Raw genomic sequence first — 9,397 nt, forward strand, 5'->3', positions numbered from 1 at the left:
TCAAGAAAACCAAAGGGTATGAGGGTCTGATAAAAAGAAAAGTGAATGATAATAATACAAAAATTACCATGCTTCTAAAAGAAGCAAGAGTTTACCACAGCTTGTCAAATAAATTGTTAATTAACCATCTAATATTGAAATATATATATATATATATATATATATATATATATTTGCAATATTCAGGACAATCCATATCTCAAGAATCAGGAGAAATACGGAAGCTTCAGCAATTGGCCAGTGCTTTGAGGCCAACAGAAATGAAAATGTAGAATCTGTATAGGTAAATCACTTTCTCCCTCTTTAATCTGTTACCACTATTTTTAGCTTCTGCAACTTTTTTCCTCATTCAGCCTTAGCCAATACAACAATCCTTCCATTTAAAAGAAATAAATAATTGCTATAGATTGAACTTTCATAACAAAGTCAACCAAAAGCTACACGTCAGAGTTTTGACCATACAAAATAGTCTACAGCAGCTTCTAAAAAACAATTGGTCATTTGCTCTTAGTTAGAAATTGCTAATAGATTAGGCAACTCGTCAGAGTTAACACAATACAGAATAAGTCTAGCAGCTTCTAAAAACAATTGCTCAGATGCTCTTAGGCAGAAACTGCTAAGAGCTTTGGTCCAAACCACTGTTTTAACTGCAACAATTTATAAAATAAAAAATAAAAAGTTAAAGCAACTTGATTAGTAAATGAAATTTGGATATACTCACTCCACAAATTAGGTGTCATGTAGACTATATCCAATGTCTGAACTTGCATATTCCACGACGATCTTCTGAGAAAGAGTTCCGAATAGATTGCACCATGGAACAAACTGCAGGAATATGCGCCAATTCTTCATTCTGCTCCTGCAAAATGATTCAACTTCATATTATTTGTAAGCTAAAACAAGAGAGAAAGAGGGAAAGAGAGATTTTTTTTTATAGGTAAAATGTTGTGGGAAAGAGAGAGATTTATACCACTTCAGCAAGACGCTCTTCAAAACTGGCAGAATTTGCATCAACAGGCATAAATATCTTTCGATAAGCCATTCTCAGACTATTTATCTAGATCCTTGCCCAAAGGAATAAATAAGCTCTTTCAAACATGCAGGTTAAATAATAATAATTATAATAATTTATAACTAAAGTTTAAACCATCAATATGAAATTCTACTTTATGCGAACCTCTGCAGCTGTGAATCCACGACGCCGAAGACCCTCCAAATTTAAGCCACGAAGCTCAGCTCTCTCTCCAGTCACCATCATGTACTTTGGGACATCTTGTGAAACCTTCAGGCATATGAGATAAAGAAAATGAGATTGAAAGCATCCTAGAAGAATCATAATCTTTTTCATGGACAACACTTGTGAAAAGTACTTGACTCAATACAATGTTGAGGACGCTGTGTAACAAGAACACTCTCATTTTGGCCTTTACACAGGTTTGAAACATCAAATATTTACATCCTAGAAAGCCCTTCTAGAACAAACACCAGTGTCACAGTGTAGTTAGCTTTTAAGTCATTAAGCCTACTCCCCCTTATGTCCATGTTAGAAACTAACACCCATGTTGGATTCATAAATACATAATATAAGAAGGTAAGATGAAAATTTAAGGTTGATTACTAAGAAATGACCATACCACAGAACCTCCACCAATAAAAGAGAACGAACCAATGTGGCAGAATTGATGAACAACGATTGCACCTGCAGTGTGAGCATAGTCCTGCATTTGAAGCACTTGAATTATATTCTAATCAGATATAACATATGAGAAATACGATATACAAAGATGTTAAATTGAGAAGTGAACCAAGGACTTACTTCCACCATAACATGGCCTGCTAGTAGAGTATTGTTTGCAAAAATATTGTTGTTGCCAACCTTGCAATCATGGGCAATATGACAAGATCCCATTATAAGATTATTATCACCAATAACCTGATTATGTATAATGCTAGTTAGAATATGAAGTTCTCTAAATGTTATACAAAATTTCTATTTTGAAAATGGAGGGGGAAAAAAAAAAAAAATCAGCCTCAGCAACCCCATCATTACCGTCCTATCACTTGACTTCGAAGAACGGTGGATTGAGGAATGTTCTCTGATGTCATTGTTGTCGCCAATATCAAGGAAACATTCATCCCCTGGCTAAATGATAGACATATATATATAAGAGGGGTATCCTGTATGAAAACATCCACATGTATATAAATTGTGACTGTAATACAGTATCCAATACATATGTCCAATACATATGAAATACAGTATCCAATATCATTTCTTCTCCTTCTTCTTCTTCTTCTTCTTCTTTTTTTTTTTTTTTGAAAACCAAAACAGAGTGTGAGAAATTTATATTAGTGAAATACAAAAGAACAAAATAAATTAATAATTGGAAAAAAAAAAATATGCCATATATTATAAATGGAAAATGTACAATGATCCTTCTAGTTCTTAAAGCCAATTCCAATATAAACCAGTTAGAAACAGTTTTTTAGTCATTAGATAATGGTCATATGATTCATAAAATTAGGCCACAATTCCAAGAAAAGCAACACTTTAAATTGACAACACAAATTGGCATGGAAGCAAACGTGATTTCAATAAGCTAGAACAGAGGAGTTAAAACCAATGTCATTGGAAGCTAACCTTGTACTTCAAGTCTTGGCACTTAACACCTACCACAGCATGATGGCCTATAATGTTATTGCATCCCACAACTGTACGCCCAGGAAGATCATCACCAACCACAGAGCCACTGCCTGACAAGTTTAAGCACTTGATAAAATTACATCACAACGGAACAAGAACTATGCATTGCAACAATGTACCACAAAAGGTTAAACCATCACCCAAACTCACGTCATCAAAATGCAATGCTCCCCCAGTTCAGTATTTCCAAATATATGGCTCCCAGGATGTAATTGACAGCCATGCCCAAGCTTGGCAGAGGAACCAACAGTGCAGAAAGGACCAATGGAAACACCCTGCATCATCAACAGCACATTACTAACATCAACAAATCATTATGCAAGTAAACATCTAACCAGTCTGATTTTAAGATTTTTTGAAGAAAAGTCCTAGTCGTCAAATATTTTTGATAAGTAAAGTTTATTGAAAAAAAAAAAAGGGGGACAAAGCTAGTGAAAACTCAAGGAATCTAGAAAATCTAGGAATCCTGAGACAGAAAATGCAATAAAGACTTTAGCAATAAATATTTCATCTACGCTACACTTAATCTTGCCCCTTAAAGCATCTAGCATTCTGCTTTCTCTAAACACACCACATGAGACACAAAAGATCCACTTGCCATATTTCCCCATTACATCTTCGGCCTAACCACCCCTTCCAACGTGCAAGCATCTCTTGCATCCACTTTGGCATCACCCAGGAAACATCAAATATAGAATATATCATAAACCACACTTCCCAAGCCACAACACAATGTAGAAATAAACCATTCACATCCTCCCCATGATTTTTACATATCAAGCATTACTCCATAATACTTAGGCTTCTCTTTCTTAAATTATCAACTATCAAAATCCTCCTAATGCCACACACACACACACACACACACACCCAAAAAAAAAAAACCCTCAGCAAGACATGAACTTTCCAGATGCTTTTCCATGGAAAATCTACTCCTCCCCCTCAAAATGTGGTATTAGCACTTCACTTTGAAGCCTTTGTTTGGAAAAGGGAGCCAAACCAACTTATCAACTTCCCCAAGCCAAATCTTTATTACATAAAGACCTGACAATAACTGTGCCACAGAATCCACTTCCCAATCTTGCACTGCATGAAAGATTCCAATAACAAAGTTANCCCAACCTCCTCTAATATACCTCTACAATCAGACCCTATATGGCCCTCACCTCACCCAAACATCAATACTCTCCATTGGATCCATACTTTAAATCTATTACCTGTCTCCATAAAACCGTATCTTCAAATTCATAACGCCACTTACAGAAAAAAACCTGATTAAATAGAAATAACTTCTTGATTCCCAAGCCACCATGGCACGCAGGAGGACAACAAGTATTCCAATTAACTAAGTAAAACTTCAAATTCATCCCCCAGGCCGCCCCAAGGAAATTCTCTCTAAATCTTTTTCATTCTATTTGCCACACCCAAAAGCAGTGGGAAAAGAGATAAGAAATAAGCGGGAAGGCTAAATAATGTACTCTTAGAGAGGGGGAGACAACCCCCATCCGACGAGTATATTTCTTATAGCTAGCCAATCTCCTTTGAAAGGGGCTCCCTAATGTAAACCCAATTTCTTCACAGGGAGAGAAGAAACACCACATCCAAGAATTCCTGTCGAATCCTCAATATGTTGTACCTCTCCTAAAGTCTGATTTTAAGAATTTCAATTTCACCATTTTAAAACAAAGAATTCCCTTTTGTATTAACAGATACACAAACAAAGCAACTAAACAGAAGCAGCCCAAATAAACCAGTTTACCAGCCTTTTTACCAAAGCAGATCAAAGTAATGTTTGAAAAAAAGAAAAGTAACCCAAATAAACACTATAATTCAGCTTGACATAAAAGTTTTTTATTTATTTATTTATTTTTATTCATTATTAGGCAGTTTCTCATAGTCCCAATGCTATAGACATAAGATTATTTCTTATTTCTCTATTGAGCACAAAATTGTGTGGATCATTTAATTGATTACCCAAAAATGTAGCACAAAGAACATTGAAGAATAAATCAAAAGTAGTAAAAGTAAAAAAAAAACAAAAAACAAAAAAAAAAAAAAAACAAAAACAAACTGATCCTGTAGTTTTAGTAAAAAATTTGCTTAAAAAAAAAAAAAAAAAAAAAACCTGGTATGATGAAAAATATTACCATCTATGGAATAGAACTCCATTTTCCACTTTATTAGCAAATCCAAACACTAATGAATAATAATTAGACTGAAACGCATTTTTTGGGTTCTTCTACGTTACCTTTGGGAATTTATGGTACCCGCTATTATCAGAATCAATTATTTCAAGTGTCCTAATCTTAGCCTTTTTTTCGTGTTAGATAACGTAAAATATTATTAATAAAAAAGCCAATCTGAGTACATTGGCGATGTACTATAGGGACACAAATTAGGAACCAAAATTACAACGATCAAGTAAAACATGAAGGGAAGAACAAGAAAAATAAGAAAAGACCATACTCCAATCAAAGAGAGTGTGCAAGAAAAAATACTTAATCTCTAGCATAGAACATTCACATCCCTTAAAGCTTGTAGCATTCCTTTCATGCCAAATGCACTATATCAAACAATAAGGCACTAGTCTCCAAAAATCTATGTTGCAATGTCGCCTAAACTTACCTTGCCAAGACTCAAACAACTCAATAACCTTATGAGGCATAATCCAATGGATACCAAACAAACGAAACACCAACGACCACAACTCACAAGCTATGGGGCAATGAATTAGAAGGTGATCTACCAACTCCCCACAACTCTAACACATATAACATCAATCAAGAACAAGCACACGTCTTTTACGAAGGTTGTCTGTTGTTAAGATCTTACCTAAGGAAGCAGACCATGAAAAGAAAACTACCCTTGGAGGAATCTTCGATTGCCATATCATTCTCCAAGGGAAGGATAAGAGACTAGGAGGGTAGAAAGAAGGATAAAAACCTCTAACCTCAAAACCTCTACTCCTTGCTGACTTCCAACAAACCTTATCAGGACCAAACCTCCGCATAGTAGAAGAGTAGACCATTCCCATAAACAGATCAAAAGATTCTTGTTCCCAATCTTGTGGTGGATGACAAAATTGAACATTCCAGTGAATTCTCCTAGCAAACCAACACATAACCTTAGCCATTGAGGATTCCTTTGACCTACTAAGACAATAAAGCTCTAGAAAAGCCTCTTGAAAAGTACAGTCCCCACACCACACATGCTTCCAAAACTTCACTCCAGTACCATCTCCCGCATCATACAAAAGGAGTTTAGAAAAATTCAACCAGCCACTTCTAATGAATCTCCACAGGCTAACACCATAAGCACTTGTCACCTTTTTCGAACACCAACCACCCCATATATTCCCATATTTTGCCTCTATAACCCTCCTCCATAAAGCATCTGTCTCCATGCCATACCTTCACAACCATTTTCCTAACAAGGCAAAATTAAAGCTTGTCAATCATCTTATACCTAGCCCCCCAACCTACAAAGGCTTACAAACCTTAGCCCATTTAACCAGGTGTAATTTAGATTTACCACTAATTCCATTGCACGGAAAATTTCTCTATAATTTCTCCATACAATTTGCCACCTTTCCAGGAAAAGGCAGAAGGGAAAGAAAGCATGTAAGTAAAGACGAAGTGTGCTTTTAATAAGGGTTATCTTACCCCCCCCCCCCCCCCCCCCACCCCCCTTCTAGATAAATACAACCTCTTCCAACTTGCTAATCTCCGCTCCATCTTCTCTAGCATGGGATTCTAGATTGACAAATCCTTAAACTTAGCACCTAACGGAAGGCCCAAATATTTCAAAGGAAGAGAAGATTGCCTACAACCCAACAGCCCCACCAGAGCCTCCAAATTGTGAACTACACCAACAAGAACCAACTCAAATTTTCCCAAGTTAATACTTAACCTTGATACCTCCTCAAATCTAGCAAGAATCACCCTCAAATTAGCTATCTGAGTAGGGTCAGCATCACAAAAAATAAGAGTGTCGTTCACAAATAAAAGATGAGACGCCATCATCAATGTACCGGCTGTATTACCAACAGAGAAGCCAAAGAACTACCAACAGTAGCAGCCACATCCAACATACGACTCAATGCCTCCATAACAATATCAAAAGGCAACAGAGATAAAGGATCCCCTTGCCGAATCCCCCCAGAACTTCCAAAGAAATCAGAAGGACTACCATCGAGCAAAATGGAAAATTTGAATGTTGAAATGCAATACATTTCTCCATTTCTCTGAAAACCCACTACATTGAAGCATATACATTAACAAAACCCCAGCTCACATGGTTAAACACCTTCTCCACATCCAACTTACACAACACCCCTAGAATTCTTGTCTTCAATCTATTATCAATACATTTTGAAGCAATTAAAACGGAGTCCAAGATTTGTCTACCTTTCACAAAAAAACATTTTGTGAATTAGAGATAAGCCCATTCACCACCCTTCGAAACTGATTAGCCAACACCTTAGAAATAATCTTATAGATCCCACCAACTAATCTTAGCATTTTATTTATATTTATAAAGGAACAGTGAGGATTAGAACGCTTGAAGATACATTTTTATGATCATAGTGTGTACTATTCCCTTAAAAAACATAGAGGAATTAAAGAGTCTTCCTCAATTTTAAATTAAAGTTGATTTTCAAGTTTCAACCCCAAATTAAAAAATGTGCAATGTCATGCTGGAAATTTTTAAAAAGATTCCGTTTCATCTTTATTCCACGTCATGTAACATTTTAAGGTGCCACATCAACACTTCAAAAAACAATTGGGGGTAAACCAATCACCTCTCTTAGATCCCACAGAAGTGGAAACTTTGTTCACTAGTACAACTTTAACACCATGTTTACAGTGTATAGATGGAATAATCTAATTGGTACCTTTTAAAATTTTATGGGACGAAACCAGTCAACTAGAACTTCTTCTTCTTCTTCTTTTTCTCAGTAAATTACATTTCCTACCTCAAGATTTGGGAAAATGTCAAAAACTTCTATTTAATTTCTGAAGCAACACTCAGCCTCCTTGAGGTTATTACTTTTTTTTTCCTTATCACATATCAATCTGATTAGAAACACAATCTAAGGCTATTTCAGATGAGATTTTTTTTATAAAAAAAAGTATGTATTTTAACTCAATTTGTAAACACACATAATGGTTAGAATGGTATCCGTTAATATATGGGTCAGAATCAAATTACACTCGGCGTAACTATTATCAATGTTACATCATTTAATAACTTTCTATTAAATTAACATTTTGAAGATCTCAAAGTTGGATTACACACCTTCTCTTTGTTCATAACATGCGGGCCAAATTTCAAATTAACCAGATATGATTTATATTATCCAATTGTAAACTCATAGTTTGTTTATAATTTAAATAGCAAAAACTTGAAATTTTGCAAGCATCGAGATTATAAGGAGACAACGAAATCCAATGGAAGGTTTGTCACATCCAATAGAACGTTAGTGAGCGGTGTAATGTTTGATAAAGAACAAAGTTTGGCTACAAACTTAGTTGCAGCTAGTGCCTACAACTCCACTCAATAAACTTTTATTGAACGTGAATTTTAATAAATTCACTATAGAATTACATTTTCATCTCATATCCTTCGTGCTTGCAAAATTTAAAGAAGATCAAAGATCAATAACTATATCATTAATCAAATATTTAAATTTCAAGTTTTTGAATTCTAAAATTATGCATTAAAAACAAGTTTATGGATCATTAGGTAAATAACATTCGATTGGCTCAAAATTTGACATAGAACATAAAGAACATGCAAGAGATAATTAGTGGGAGTTTGTATAGCCAAACTTTGTGCTTTGACTAAAGTTACAAAACACAGACACCAAAGGAAAACATCGAATACTATTACTATCAATGCATTTACTAGTAATTCGAAATCAAATTCAAAACACACACACATAAACACAAGGAAAAGAAAAAGAAGGTAGGTACCAACCTGGGAAATAAGAGCGTTAGGGTGAACAATGGCAGAAGGGTGAATGAAGGTAGAGCTTGTTTGCTGTGAAGAAGAAGAAGAAGAAGGTTGGGCAGAGAGCGTGGAGGATAAGCGCCGAAGTGAGAGTGAGGTTAGAGAATTAGTGCAGAAGAAGAAGGGCTTGCGAAGTTTCATGAGCGAGCACATGGCTTAGCGACTAGCGACAGTTGTGTCCCACTCCCACCTTCGGACTCAGAGAATCTAAAGAAACAGAAACAGAAACTTCCCGCTGAGATGAGAAATATGTAGTGTCAGCGTGTGTGTGTGTGTGTGGTACGGTTTTTAGCTCGATCTGGACCCTTCTTTTTGGTCTGGAGAATCTGCTTGCTTTACTGTTGATTTTCTTTTTTGTAGCTTCGCCTTGTTGGGCGCACTATCTTTAGTGTTCCCCGTTCATAAATAAATGAATAGGAAAAATTACCCTTTCCCATTTCTCACTTTGCCTCCTGAAAGTATCAAAATTCAAAACACACCATCAACCCCCAAATCAAATCAAAATTTTGGTTTATCATTTGTTTTGTGGTTAAATTTGACATAATTTAGCATTAAAAGACTAATTTACCCATCTACCGCTTGTTTTGAAAAAAGGGTAAATTGGTCTTTCATTACATAATTTTGTTATATTTAACATTAAAACAAATACTATGAGAGCATTGAAATAAAGTTATAACTTTG

The 9,397-nt window shown here is 35.4% G+C and overlaps 1 protein-coding gene across 3 annotated transcripts; it reads right to left on the reverse strand.

Moving 5' to 3' along the window:
* Positions 1-379: 379 nt before the first annotated feature.
* On the reverse strand, positions 380-9,191 carry LOC112018309 (probable acyl-[acyl-carrier-protein]--UDP-N-acetylglucosamine O-acyltransferase, mitochondrial). 3 transcript variants are annotated; one of them, XM_024050823.2, is made up of 10 exons: positions 8,684-9,188; positions 2,855-2,979; positions 2,642-2,750; positions 2,051-2,143; positions 1,817-1,933; positions 1,635-1,718; positions 1,178-1,282; positions 971-1,057; positions 722-859; positions 380-647 (listed from the first exon to the last, which is right to left on the reverse strand). In XM_024050823.2, exons 1-9 carry the CDS (start codon positions 8,867-8,869, stop codon positions 746-748), a joined length of 1,020 nt encoding a protein of 339 aa, XP_023906591.1. In that variant the 5' UTR covers positions 8,870-9,188; the 3' UTR covers positions 380-647; positions 722-745. The 3 variants fall into 3 exon arrangements, 2 of the variants coding, with proteins under 2 accessions (XP_023906591.1, XP_023906590.1); XM_024050822.2 differs by having other exon boundaries at positions 380-859; XR_002883593.2 differs by lacking the exon at positions 380-647 and having other exon boundaries at positions 841-859; positions 971-1,064; positions 8,684-9,191.
* Positions 9,192-9,397: the final 206 nt, after the last annotated feature.

This window comes from Quercus suber, unplaced genomic scaffold, assembly GCF_002906115.3.
Source record: "Quercus suber isolate HL8 unplaced genomic scaffold, Cork oak 2.0 scaffold_187, whole genome shotgun sequence".
Taxonomy (NCBI): Eukaryota; Viridiplantae; Streptophyta; class Magnoliopsida; order Fagales; family Fagaceae; genus Quercus; species Quercus suber.

Coding starts and splice junctions, on each gene's coding strand:
- LOC112018309 (XM_024050823.2), bottom strand. CDS start 8,869: ATGTGCTCGCTCATGAAACTTCGCAAGCCCTTCTTCTTCTGCACTAAT. Junction 1,719..1,816: donor CAGGCCATGTTATGGTGGAA/GTAAGTCCTTGG, acceptor CTTCAAATGCAG/GACTATGCTCACACTGCAGG. Junction 1,058..1,177: donor GTGGATTCACAGCTGCAGAG/GTTCGCATAAAG, acceptor GCAAGGATCTAG/ATAAATAGTCTGAGAATGGC.